Source organism: Lontra canadensis, unplaced genomic scaffold (genome assembly GCF_010015895.1).
Source record: "Lontra canadensis isolate GAN:19392208 unplaced genomic scaffold, GSC_riverotter_1.0 scaffold45, whole genome shotgun sequence".
Classification (NCBI taxonomy): domain Eukaryota; kingdom Metazoa; phylum Chordata; class Mammalia; order Carnivora; family Mustelidae; genus Lontra; species Lontra canadensis.
The window spans coordinates 12,267,569-12,280,359 of NW_022631039.1; the positions used below are offsets into that span (position 1 = coordinate 12,267,569).

General features: G+C 59.9%; 1 protein-coding gene across 1 annotated transcript in view; it reads right to left on the reverse strand.

Moving 5' to 3' along the window:
• Window positions 1-12,791, reverse strand: part of SDK1 (sidekick cell adhesion molecule 1) — a 230,773-nt gene that overhangs the window by 67,745 nt on the left and 150,237 nt on the right. The window contains exons 24-27 of the mRNA XM_032872773.1: window positions 12,035-12,229; window positions 9,138-9,339; window positions 4,666-4,769; window positions 2,215-2,285 (exon numbers count right to left, since the gene is read on the reverse strand). Of these exons, the coding sequence (XP_032728664.1) occupies window positions 2,215-2,285; window positions 4,666-4,769; window positions 9,138-9,339; window positions 12,035-12,229 (572 nt within the window). The remainder of the gene's footprint in view (window positions 1-2,214; window positions 2,286-4,665; window positions 4,770-9,137; window positions 9,340-12,034; window positions 12,230-12,791) is intronic.

Sequence of the window (12,791 nt, forward strand, 5' to 3'; positions counted from 1 at the left end):
CAAAGAAAATGCTAAATTTCTGGTAAAATTTAGCACAGTAGAGAAGACCAACTTTTGGGTCGATTAAGTTAGTAGAGGGTGAGAAACAGAAGCTCTTGGGACCTTGAATTCCCACTTTGAACGTCTCCCACCTCCCACCAAAGGCCCTAATGGAAGTCAGGGGTGTGAGACCTAACGGGCCTTGCCTCAGAGACCCTGGAGGTCGCCATTGACCTCCTATTTTTTACAGAGAAAGAACGGGAGCCAGAGAGGCCTGCTGGGGTCATGTCATCCACTGGCAAACTGGGGTCCACGGACCTAGAGCCAGTGGGGCCCCGAGACAAGCTCAGGGGATGAGGCCACCCAGAGGCAGTGGAGGAGCCAGCCCCATGCTTTCCCCACACTCCAGTGAGCCTGCGAAAGACAGAACGCCAGGCAGTGAGTTTCCACGTTCACTGGAAGACATCTGGAACTGTCTCCTGATCACCTGTAAGGGTTCCCTCACTTCCGAGACATGTCACTCGGCAGTGGAGTGAAGGAGGAGCCCACAGCCACTCCATCAGTACCTGGAGAGTCTGCGTGTGGCTCGGAGCCCGGGCTATGTACATCTGGCTCTTGTCCCTTCCGGAGCAGCCGTGGCAATTTGTTCATTTGACCCGCATGGAGTTTCCACCTGTGCTCCTCGCTCGGGGTCAAACTGTGAGTGGGCTAACAGCCAGGCTGCCACCGAGCTGCCCCACCAGGGGAGACAGCGGGAACCATGAGCAGTTAGGAGCCACCCCGAGAATTCTGCGACCCCCTCATGGCCGACACATGCATCCCAATCCTGTCTGCCTGCCCTGACTTCCCGCCCAGCACCCCGCTCCGTTAGCAGCCCTGGGAGGCTGGGAGGGCTCCTGACTTCTCTCCCCCTTGCTTCTTGCTGGGCACCAGTTCTAGCCTGGAGCGGTCTCTGGCATGCTCTGTCCCAGCCTACAAGGCCCCTGGAGGCAGTCCCTATAGGACAGCCCCCCCGAGGGCCTCCTCTAGGTTTCCTGATACAAACATGGGTGGTTTACCCACCCATGCCCTCTGGTCCATCCCTTTCCAAGGGAGTCCTTTCCAGTCCTCCTCTCTTGCCAGCCTCTGCCCCTGGCTGGGTACAGCCTCTGCCTCTCTAAGGCCATGTCCAAGCCACAGTTTGCTCTAAGTTTCAAAATTACCTGGGCCCCTATATCTCCTGACCTCGAACCGTCCCCTCCCGCCCGCCTGGTCTGGATGTGATGTCGGCACTCTCCTGGACGAGCTCATTGACAGAAGCAGCTCGGCTGCATGGACCCCTCCGTGGACCACCAGCCCAACGTGGCCACAGTGGACACAGACCAGCGCACCTGCTCCCCGCTCCGACCCCATGGCCCCGGCTCTAGGCACTGCCCTCCTCCGGAAGGCCGCCCATTCTGGGCTCAGGAACTTCCCTGGCTGCCCAGAGCTCCCACGACGTTCTCATTGCTGCCCTCGGCCCTGCCCATTGCGGTGCTGGTTCTGTCCGGCCTGGGTCCAGACCAGCTGCTAAACCCTACCACCTGGCCTGGTTGAGCCCTCTCCACAGACCTGTGAGCACCCTCGCTGGGCTTGCCTGGGGCCGGGGCAGCCCCTCTCGCAGTTCTCCCCTCTTATTTTTGTCTTCCATGCACGTTGCTGTTGACAAAATTATCCAAGTTGGAAATGAGGCCAAGAGAGAGCAGAGTGTCCTTTTGATGTCATGTTACTGTTCACGGCCCCCCAACATTACTTGATTGTCTAGGATAAGGTGCCTTGATGGGACTGTTCACTGAGAATTAACACTGGGCACATAGGGAGGATGCACGTAACCCCGTGGGTATTTTGTCTGTTAGTGGATGATTCCTGTAGAAAAGATCACTCCCCAGCCTATGGTTTTGCTGCCCTGTCCGATGCCACCTAGTTCTGTGTGTACCATGGAGGCCTGCAGGACCGTCCTTCCCCAATAGCCTGGGGCATCCAGCCCAGATGCCCCGTGCCAGCTCTGCTGTCCTGCTGGCCCTCCCAGGGAGCCGTGCTCAGGCTCCTTCCCACAGTGCGGCTCAGGGGGTCCGTGGTGCTCCCCCCTGCAGTGGGCACACCAACTACACGGAGTCCCGTGACCTGCCACCGACCCTCAGACATGGGGTCCAGCAGCGGGCAGGTTCCAGCCTCGGATGCAAGTTCAGGAAACACCCTGCCCTTCCCGGGCCTTACCCGCCACTGGATCAGGACAGAGGAGGTGGTGTGCGGTGTCACCGAGATGAAACTTGGAGGCTCTCCCGGAACTGGAATCCAAGAAAGGAGAAAGCGAGGATTAGCGGGTTCTGCTTGTACTTGGCCGCTGTTCCGGAGCCAGCTCCCTCCTGGTTCTGGCGAGGAGGCAGGGCCAGGGACCGGCTGGTGGGATGGGGGAGGGGGTGGGTGGCTGGGGAAGCCGGCAAGCCAGCATCCCTGCCTCCACCTCTCTCCCTTCCCTGTAGTTGTCCTCCACCCGCGGAGCCCCGCTCCTGCCCAGATCAAAGGGACTGAATCCTGATGGACGTGACAAGATAATGTCCTGCTTTTGTCCCTCCCGCCCGCCGCCCCCCAGCAGACCCACACAGGACATACAAAGACACTTGGCTATCTTTGGGAACCCTGCCTGGGGAGCCTTCCTGCTGTCCCCCATCTTCTCAGGAGCTCTCCCTGAAGGAGAGGGATCATTTGTTGGAGGTACTTAAATTAGAGAGGCTCTGAATGGGACAAAGGGCCAATCCAGGCCTGAGTGCTCTTAGTTTCAGACACTAAGGGAGGGAGGCTGAGTTCTGGGGTGGAGGGACGGCCGCTGTTTTCGGGGCAGCGGCGGTGACAGCTTGGCTCTGCTCTCTGGAGGGATACGGTCAGTTTGGCTCTGCCCGTGGCCATGGCTGTGCCCTCCATGCTGGAAACTACAGTCCCGCCCCATTTGAATGTCCTGCGCCCCTCCTCAGACACGCCTTCCCTACCTCCACTCCCACTGAACCTGTCCGGTCCCGGCCGGCATGCTAGGTTGGCTTTTTCACTGCTGCTCACTCTAAGGTCCCGAGACCGCGTATCAGATGCTTACCAAGAGTCACTGAGTGGAACAACTGAGGCTGTTGTCCCCACCCCGCACCCACCTGACCGTCCGAGACTCAGCCTCTCGGTCACCGGCTCTGAGTCTCCTCCACACCTTCTGGGGCACCCAGCACCTGGGATGTGCTGGCATCAGCCTCACCTACAGCCCCCCTGCCTTCTGGGGAGCCCCCTACCCTGTGCTCTCTGGCCTCCTGCTGGCCTGAGGTCCACGCTGGACCCTTACACAGCTTTCCGGGATTTCACGCTGGATTGAGGGGTTCTCACACCTCAGCCACCACAACGAGGAAATGTTTATCAGTGAGCCATCCACACACCCAGCCCAGGGCCCCCCCAGCCCCGGAGTCTGTCCGTCCCAGCAGATCTGTTGTTAGGAGACAATCCAGCCCAAACACAATACAGTCGACACAAGAGGACTGCAGATCTCGGAAGAGGAAGAGGACAGGGTTGGTGTGGCCAAAGACAGGATTTCAGTAACAAAGGATGCAGACAGGCCTTTGGGAACCTGGAGAGGCCCTCAAATGCCTTTTTTTTCCCCAACAGGCCAGTTCAACAGGAACCCGAGCTGTGTAAGAGCAAAGGGAGTCTGTGATATCTTCCTCACTGGCCTGCGATTTCCTCAAAGACTCGCCAACAAAATCAGCTTGGTGCATTTCCTGATTTCTTTGAAGCATCAGTGCTTCTCCCAAATAGAACCCCAGCTGTGTTAAATGTAAGACGAGAAGACGAGCCACAAAGACAACCACAGGGTTTCTTGCAGGGCCTGTCCCAGCGGCAGTGGGAACCCTGGGTGTGCATGATCTCTGCATCTCAAGGCCCAGAAGCTGGAAGGGTCCCCCTGAACCCCTCCTGCTGGTCCCCAGCTTGCCTGAGGCCTCATGTTGGTGAAGGCAGGCTCCTGGCTTAGAAAGGAGAAACATGGCAACGTGGTGAGTCAGTCTCCAATGCCGTTGGGGTAGCTAAAGGCTCAGGCCTGCAGCCCGAGATCCAAACCCCCGCATCTTCGAGGCAAGAGCGACCCTCCTGCCCTAGAAGTTGGCCTGCCAGCGGGCCTGGCAGGATTGGCCCCCGAACTCACAAGGATCTTCGGGCCTGATCCTCTGAGGCGGAGGAGGGCGGGTAAGAACCACCTGGAGCTCTCGGGGGAATCTCAGCTCCTTCACTTCCCTGGGCTTTCGTCAAAGGGCAAAACTGTGGAGCGGTTCGTGAATGAGAAAAATGGGGACACCGCTCAAAACGCAGCTACCCTTCCATATTCATTTTTAATGACCCTATAAATTATTCAATTTCTAGAATGCTAATAGATTGTAGGGGTTTGGAAGCCAATCAAAGGAACCTCCGTTCCACTCGCCAGTCCTTGAAGTTGGCTTCAGGACCACAGGCTGCACGGAGCTCCGAGCGGTCTGCTGCTAATTGAACCCTCCTGCTCGCCCTCCCTCCCCTGGGCGACTCCTTCCTGGCTCGGGATGAAAGCAGGGCCTCTCTCCCTGGGAGCCCGTGTCTCGGGGTCCAAAGGCGGCAGCCGGCCAGGGGCCCGTGTCTACACCCCCGCCTGGGTCCCAGCTGGCTCACCGTCCTGCAACGTGGTCACCGCGTCCGTCTCCGCACTGAAGTCACTGTCGCCGATGTCATTGGTCGCTTTCAGGCGCAGCTTGTAGGAAGTGAAAGGTCTCAGCCTGAAACACAGATGAGCTGTAAGGGCCTGAGCCCTTCCCTGTCCTGCCCCACGCTCGGGCCATAGGAAGCGGGCAGCCCGGAGGAAGAGGCCCTCGCTCGGGGACCAGGAATCCGTCCTGCTCCTGCCTGGGAGGGGCCCTCAGGCAGCTGGCACTATCCTCCCCACCTGCCCCCAGCAGCTAAATGTCCCGGCCCGAGGGTGGCTGTTTTACGCCGGGCTCTTCCTGTAATTAGAGCCTCTCCTGCAAAGCAAATCACCGCTCTCTGAGGGACTCGAGAATTTCTCAGGAGGAGCTAATTACCGCAGCCCTCACACGCTTCAGAGCGTGAAACCAGGGTCCGCCTCGCCACTTCCTCGCCCGCCCGCAAGCGCACCTTCGTGGAGGCCCGCCTGCCCCCTTGTCCCCGCAGAGGGCCCGGCCGGGCAGTGTGATTCCCATTGCAGGGATGAGAAAACCGAGGCCCGGCCCCATTAAAGTCCCTTGTCCCTGGCTTGGCCACCACTGGAGGAGGATCTGTCTTGAGGCCGCCTCTAAGACCGAGGTGGTCAACTGTCCATTGGAAACAGGGGAAACGCCCCCAACTGCCTGCTGAAAGGGATTTGAGGGGCCCTAACAGTCCGGGCGCACGGCTCGCGGCCACCGCGCAGGCCTGCCTGCCTCCCTCCATCGACCCGGTCCCTGTGGATGGTCTGAGCTGAGCTCTGTACCACACAGACACCGGACAGTCTTCTAAGCAGATGAGCTGCGGTCTTCCTTGGGTCCCTGGCTGGCCGGCACCTCTGGCTGTCCTTGCCATGACTTCCGAAGGAGCCGATGAGGAGAACAGCCGCCCCTGCCCCGTGGACCGCTGCTCTGTTTGGGGCAAAGCTCTGCCCGTGTCCATCTCCCAGACCAGGAGGGCCGGGCGGCTCTGGACTCTGCCTGCTCCCCCAGCTACCGGTGGGCAGACCCGCACTGCCTCCAGGCCAACCTGGAGACTCATGGGTTTCAAACCGAGCACTGTGGAACACCGGAAGCTCTGAGGGGTCCTCTAGGAGGCCAGGGGGCTCCCATGCCCCCTGAGTTAGCCAATAACAGCCCCACTCCCAACAGGTTTGCAAGTGGGGTCTGGGGAATTCTTGGCCTAGAGGAAGAATTCTGCGTTTTCAAAGACCGATGACCATCTGTGGACACAGGATTGGAAGAATCGTCCTCTGTGTTCTCATATGCCCTCCCGCCCAAGACGGGATTGCACTAGTCCTCTGTCGGCCCCCGAAGGTTCTCTCTCGGCTCTTCCCTTCAGCCCTCCACCACGCCAGCTCTCCGTGCCACTGCAGGCCTGTCTCCTGGCCTCTCTGTGCCCCGGTTCCAGCTGGGGAAGCCCTGCCAGGCGACCTTGCCTTGGCCCTGGCTGTCCTGGGGGCGCTTCCAAAGTTCCACCCTTAACAATGATCTTTGCTCGAAGCTTCTGGGGGAGCTATCCTTTATCAAGTTAAAACAAAGAACTTCCCATCTGTTCCTAGCTTCCTACGAGCTATTTTATCTAATTCTTGTGACAACCGCATGGTTTTCTCCTTTGGTTTCTGCCTCAACCACCTGAGGCCCCATATTTGCATTAGCTTCTCCTCAGATTAAAAGGCAGCCCAAGGCAGTTGCCAGGAGTGAGCACTCTGGAGCCAAACTGCCCCCACACTGACCCCCACATCACCTCGGGCAGGTCGATGAGCCACAGGCGCCTCACCTGGGCCGACTGGAGCACGGGGTCGTGAGATGGTTGTGTGGATGGCGTTGAGAGGCGCTTAGAAGAGACTGACACACGCAGTGCACTCACTGAATCCTGGCTGTTCTTCCCATCAGGATCCTCTGGCCACAGCTCACATGGCTTCAGGGAGAGCCCGTGCCTTGAGCGCTGTCCTCTAGGCCTGTCCATCCCCTCATCAGCCCCACCATGATTTGTAAGGAACTGTTTGCTTCCTTGACAACAGTCTGCCTTCCCCACAGGGACACAGACCGAGGTGGCCTCTTTCACTGCTATGCCCCGAGCACAAAGAACAAGGCCTAGTACCCAGGAGGTGCTCAGTGAGTATCTGTGAAGGGAGGAAGGAAGGGAAGGAAGGAAGGGAGGGAGAGAGAGAGGGAGGGAAGAAAGGAGGAAAGGAAGAAGGTAGGGAGGAAGGGAGGGAGGAAGGAAGAAGGAAGGGGAAAGGAAGTGAGGGAGGGAAGAAGGAAGGGAGGGGGAAGAGAGGAAAGGGGAAGGAAGGCAGGAAGGAAGGGAGGGAGGAACGGGGGTAGGATTCAGGAGGGGTGAATGAGGGGGGTAGGATTCAGGAGGGGTGAATGAGGGGGGTAGGATTCAGGAAGGGTGAATGAGAGGATGCAGGTAACAATCAGCACGGCGTCTGGCATGTGCTGGCGTGTGGGAAACTACCCCCGTCCTTGAATTCAGCGTTTATGCTCACTCAGCGCGTTACATTTAGGACACGTGTCAGACGCATCATTGATCCGTTTGCGTTTAGCACCTCACCGTTTTCCAGCGCGTTTGGAATATGAGGCCAGTGGCAGCTCCTCTGTTCCCACCCCGCCCGCCGGGGTGGGGGGGCACACAGCAGGGGTGAGGTACGCATGCCAGATGGCTGGAAGAGTCCACCCCTGTCTCAGGTCAAGGCGAGGGTGTGTAGAGAGCAGGAAGCTGAGTTCCCAGCATGAGGCCCATTTCTGGCCTCCCCCCCCCTGCATTCCAGGACCCGAGCTGTCTTGGGGGGCACGCAGGGCAAACCCTCGCCTCAGAGTAGGAAGCCCAGCAGGTGACTTTCCTGGGAACCTGGCCCTCGGTGTGTGTCTGCTGATGGGCGCAGGGACCTGGAGGAGACTGACCACAGCATGTCCCACACCAGATCGGACTGTCACTCGGCAAACTTCCAATGGGAAGTCCCCTGCACACACTCGTCTGATCTCATGAGGCCCCGGGACAGATGAGGCCACTGGAGTTTAGTTTTCTCCTCTCTTTCAGAGGAGAGTGCGGCCGAGTGTGGTTCATGAAGCCACCTGGGCACGCTGGGCCATGCCTCCTGAGGTTTGGGGTTGTGCCGGGGGTGGGTTTTCTGGGCTCTGGACGCGGGCGGGGGGCAGCCAGCGGAGATCTCCGAGGGGCCAAGAGAAGGGCCTCTCGGGTGGTGTAGCTGCTGTTCAAAGAGTACGAGGGGCGCTGGCAGAAAGCTGGGGGACAGAGCGGGACTGCTTTGTATGACCTTCTGAGATGGCAGCCTGGTCACTGCCGTCCATTCCGGAGGCAGAACTCGGGCTCCCAGAGCTGAGAGGAATGGCAGGGTGGCCCCCCACTGGACCATCAGGTGGGTTCAATGAGAAATGTGGGTGTGATTTCCCAGCACAGGGCCCAGAACAGGGGGCAACAAGTATGTGGTGTTCTGTCTGAAAGGTGAGAGGAACATTGGTGAGCCTGGGAAATGGGGTCTAGGCCTCCTCCCCCGTCACTGTGAGCAGGGCTGGCTGGGGTACTGGAATCCTTGGAGCCTGCGGGCCACACTCCTTTGTGGTCCCCGCATAGCCTGATGTGAGCTTCATGGAAAGTGACCACTGTCAGGGCCAGAGAAGGATAGGGAAAATGCCGGCCGGCTCCTTGCACGGGCCTGCTCACCGGAGAGACCCAGGGGTCTTCTGCAGGGTGGTGTGAGCCTGTGCAGCCCAGACCTCCCAGGTCAGGATGCAAGGTCTAAGGTCACTGCTGAGAACCCTTGCCTAGACGGTTATGTAGCCCTGGTCCCTCACCCCAGAGAGGGGGGACCCTCATCTCTTACTGTAGAGGGGTGTGGAAACATGGGAAGGGGCCCAAATGAGGCCTTAGGTGCCAAGAGTGAGCTGCAGTGGTCAGTACCGCTCCCTCCGCCTTTGCCTGGTGGATCCCTCAGGAACTGGATAAATGCTGGGTTCTCAGGGTACAGTGGGGACACCCCTCCCATATCCCTGAGGAGCCATCACTAATGGATGACAGCAGCCATGGGAGCCACCGGCCTTGCCAACTAGGAGAGAGAGCACAAAGAGAAGGTGCGAGTCTCAGCCCATGACACCCCTTCCACACCCCCCCACTTCTGCTTCTCAGGGGCTCGGGGGCTGGAGCCCACACTTCCAGGCTCCCTGGCCCCGTGATCTGTATCTCTTTTCTCCCTGGGGCTTGGGGCGGGCCTGCCACCTGCACAGGGCTGGACCTGGAAGGATGGACCCGGGGCAGAGGCTGGAGGGGCTCCAGGAGGGGGAGTCCTGGTCCCTGGTACAGGGAGCTAGAGAAGAGAGGGGAGCTATCCGGGTGTGTCTCTGGCCCCCAGGTTCCCTGCTCTACTCCCCACGGAGGGCCCGCCTGCCCCTGGGTACCTTTCGACAGCACAGGCTGTGGCCTCATGGCTGACGGACGAGGAGTAGGTCTGCCACTCGCCCCTGGGCAGCTCTCGCACCTGCACGGTGAAGTAGCGGATGGGGGAGGCCCCGTCACTGCCCGGGACCCACTGGAGCCGCAGGCTGCGCGCGGTCACTTCCGCCTGTGGCACCAGGAGCTCTCTAGGGGGCGCCGGCCGCTCTGCAACCGAGAGAGAACAGAGCAGGGACACGTGAGAGGCTGCTGCTCCCAGAAGGCCCCCTGCGAGCAAGGGCAGAGAGGGCCGAGGAGAGGGAGTGGACTCCGGGTCCACGGCCAACTTGGACCCGCCCCAGCGGGATCTGATTGGAGACTCTGGCTTGCTCCCGGAGCGCTGCTCTCTCTCAGACAGCAGACAGACAGACAGATGGGAGGGTGAGCCCACACGTGCTCCCCAACGACCAGACGTCTCCAGGGGAGTCTCTTGAGAGACACCCTCTCCCTCCAGTCTTGGGATCAGGGCATCTGTCCTGTTGATGTCCTTTCCCTGGAAGCCACTATGAGGCTGAAACACAGACAGAGTCCCACTCAGCTCCCCCGGGGGCTGTCACTGCTGCTCTGTGCCCAAAGCGCTGGTGACTGGGGGTGCAGGGCACAGGGCTGGGACCTGGCTCCTGAGCTTGGATCGTTTCCATCATGCGTCTCCTCACCTCATCGATTGTAGCGGAGAAAGTCCACAGAGGGAGGAATAATTGTTTAATTGTTTATCATGAAGATTATCGATCCTGTTGAGAATGTGTTGTGGGTAATAAAGCAGCGACAGCTGGCTGGCCCTGTGGTGACGGTGGGGGGAGCCCTTCCCCCTGATGTGGTCTGTGCTCTTCTGGGAGCACACTCTTGTGCTGCCCTGGTCTTCTCGCCCGGAGCAACAGGCCTGCGTCCCCTCATCAGTCCTGGGCATCTGGCAACGGGCAAAGCTCTGCTGGGGGTGGTCAGTGGGCCCTGGCAGAAAGCCCCTCAGCCCTATGGGCCCCAGGCAGCTGGTGCGGGTGATCGGGGCACAGGTCGGGGTACAGCCTGGGGTGTGGGTGTGCGTCCCCCCAACCCCATCAGTAGCAGACCCGCCGAGGACCGGGGATGCCTCCTAAAAGGCGCACCTGTTTATGCTTCCATTTGGATTCATCAGTCACATCAAACTATTAGCAAACTTGTGTCTTTCCCTGTGCCTTAGAAAGTGCCGGATTCCCTTCCGGGGCTGCATCCACTCTGAGGAAGAAGGCAGGAGCCTTTGGGAGAGGCACTCAGGGCCCCGAGCATGACCCGGACAAGGAGGAGCCTGACGACCTGGGCAGGAGGGGGTTCTCCTGCAGCCTGTCCTCTGTCTGGCCAGCTCCCATCCCCAGCTGCCACCCTGTGCCGGGACCAGTGTCTGTGCTGCTAGCCAGGGCCCCGAGTGTGCACGCTGTCTCTCCATCGGCTTCACGCTCTGGCATCTCCGGTGACTCCCAGGCTGCCGTCCTCCAGTTAACAGTAGAGGTAACCATTGTCATCAGAGGGGCTGTGCAATTGTCATCATCCTTGGGGGACTGAGGCTCAGTGGTTGGGGTCAGGGGACTCACAGTGGGCTGAAGGGTTTGGTCTTCCCCTGGAAGGTGGAGCCTCTGGAAGATCCAAAGCCACAGACAGGTGATGCCAGTGTCCCACCATTGGCCACTGGAAGGGTCAGCCGGGCATTCTAGCCGGGGCAGCCACCGAGCAGCAGCTGGACCTTGGTGGGCCCTTCCACCTTGTGGGGCATCAGCTTCCCCACCTGCTTGGCCTGCTTGTGTGGGAATTAGAGAGAGAAGTGGGCTGCTTTGCCTGGAGTGTGGCCAGAACATGGCCAGAACATGGTGAGGGCTCAACGCCCGACAACCTCCTTCGCCTTCTACCTTTCGTAGGTTTCAGATTGGCCCTCTGGATTGTTTCTCAAGCACTTCAATTCAACTCATGCCTCCCTTAGACTGTCTGCTCTAGATCGTGTCCTAGAGCGATCTCACCAGCCACGGGGACACGGGCTCACCCTCTGAGCGTGGGCGCTGCACCAGCTCTGCCCCCGGAGGCCTGCGGACAGTGCTGGCCCTCGTACTTCCCAAGAGGCCACTGGGTGGGTGCCAGGGCACAGACAGGGGAAGGGCCTTGCCTGAAGTCACATAGCTCCAGAGCCTGGTGCTTGGGGACTCCCAGATGGGAGGTAGGACAGGTCATTTCTCCGAGCAAGTGCCTTCCTGTCGTCCTCTTCCCTGAGACGTCTGGGACTAGAGTTGGGGTGGCCCTGGGGAGGGAGCCTGCTGAGGCAGATCCTAGAGCGAGGCAGGAGGGCATTGGGAAGCCACAGCAGACTGCTGTGGGAAGAGGCGGCCTGGGGCCTGGGGAGGGTGTTCACATCACTGTCCCACAGCTGTGTCCCTGGCCAATAGCTGACTCTGTCTGGGCCCCACTTTTTCTGCAGAACGGGGGCTCACAGCACTTCCTTCACCAGGCTCTGGTGAGGATAAACCAAGACAATGTACAACAAACACCTCGCCAGAGCCTGGAACAGAAGCGGTGTCCGTGAAGACAGATCTCCGCAGGATCACTCGGTAGGAGACGTGTTTTTTGAGCACCTGCTCAGTGAGGCACGTGGATTGGAACATCAGAGACCTGGTGCCTGGCTTTGGGGAGCTGCCCTCAAATGTGGTGACTCAGACCTGCTCTGGGCCAGTTACACAACCTCTCTGAGAGCAGAGAGGGACGTTCCTGCCTGTCCGGTAAATGTCAGGCTGTGTAGACATGCTACGGTGCAGGGCCTGCCCCGGGAAGCCGTGGCCCAGCAAGATCATGACTCCCGCTTGGGCCCAGCTCTCCTCCCTGGAGCCCCACGAGAGAGGGGTCTTACCTCTCTTCTCAGTGGTGATGACGGTGGCCTCCAGCGGCTCCCCCCAGCCTTGCCTCGTCTTGGCTGACAGCCTGAAGATGTACGCAGACTCCGGGGCCAGCTCGGTGGCCGTGAACTGTCTCACGGTGGCACCCACCTCCACCGTGGTGAACGTGTTGGGGCTACTGCTGGCCAGGCGGTAGGCGATCTGGTACCCTGTGGGTGGGGCAGGAGGGCCATGTGTCAGTCACGTCAACCCCCCTACAGACCCCCACATTCCTGCCACCCCCCACTCTGCTTTGTTTCCCCGACATCCTTCCTCCTCCACCGGCATCTGAGAAGGGGAAAAGTCGCAGTGACAGATGGAGCCTTGGAACGCTGGGCCCCCATGACCCTCATTCCCCTTCATCCTTCCTGCCCCCAAGATGTGGCAACAGTTTCATCTTCCCCACGGCTGCTGGGGCCCAGAGGACGTGGCGGGAACCAGCTGGTGCTCCTGAGGGGCAGGCCCAGTGCTCCCGCTTTTTCTGTCCTTCCTCGCTCCTCCCGCCGCCTGCCCTTGCCCTCACAGGGCCAAGGACAGTTCCTCCTTCTGGAACGGTCCTCCAAGGGCGCCCTTCTCCTATGGTTACATGTCCTTCCTCTTGGTCATCCTCCCTATCTGCCTACAGATCCCAACTTTGGGAGCTCTGTTTCCTGATGTGAGCCCCTCCTCTGTGCCCACACCCCAGGAAACCCCAACATGGCCCCCGACTTGGGGGACTCCTCACCATGTAAT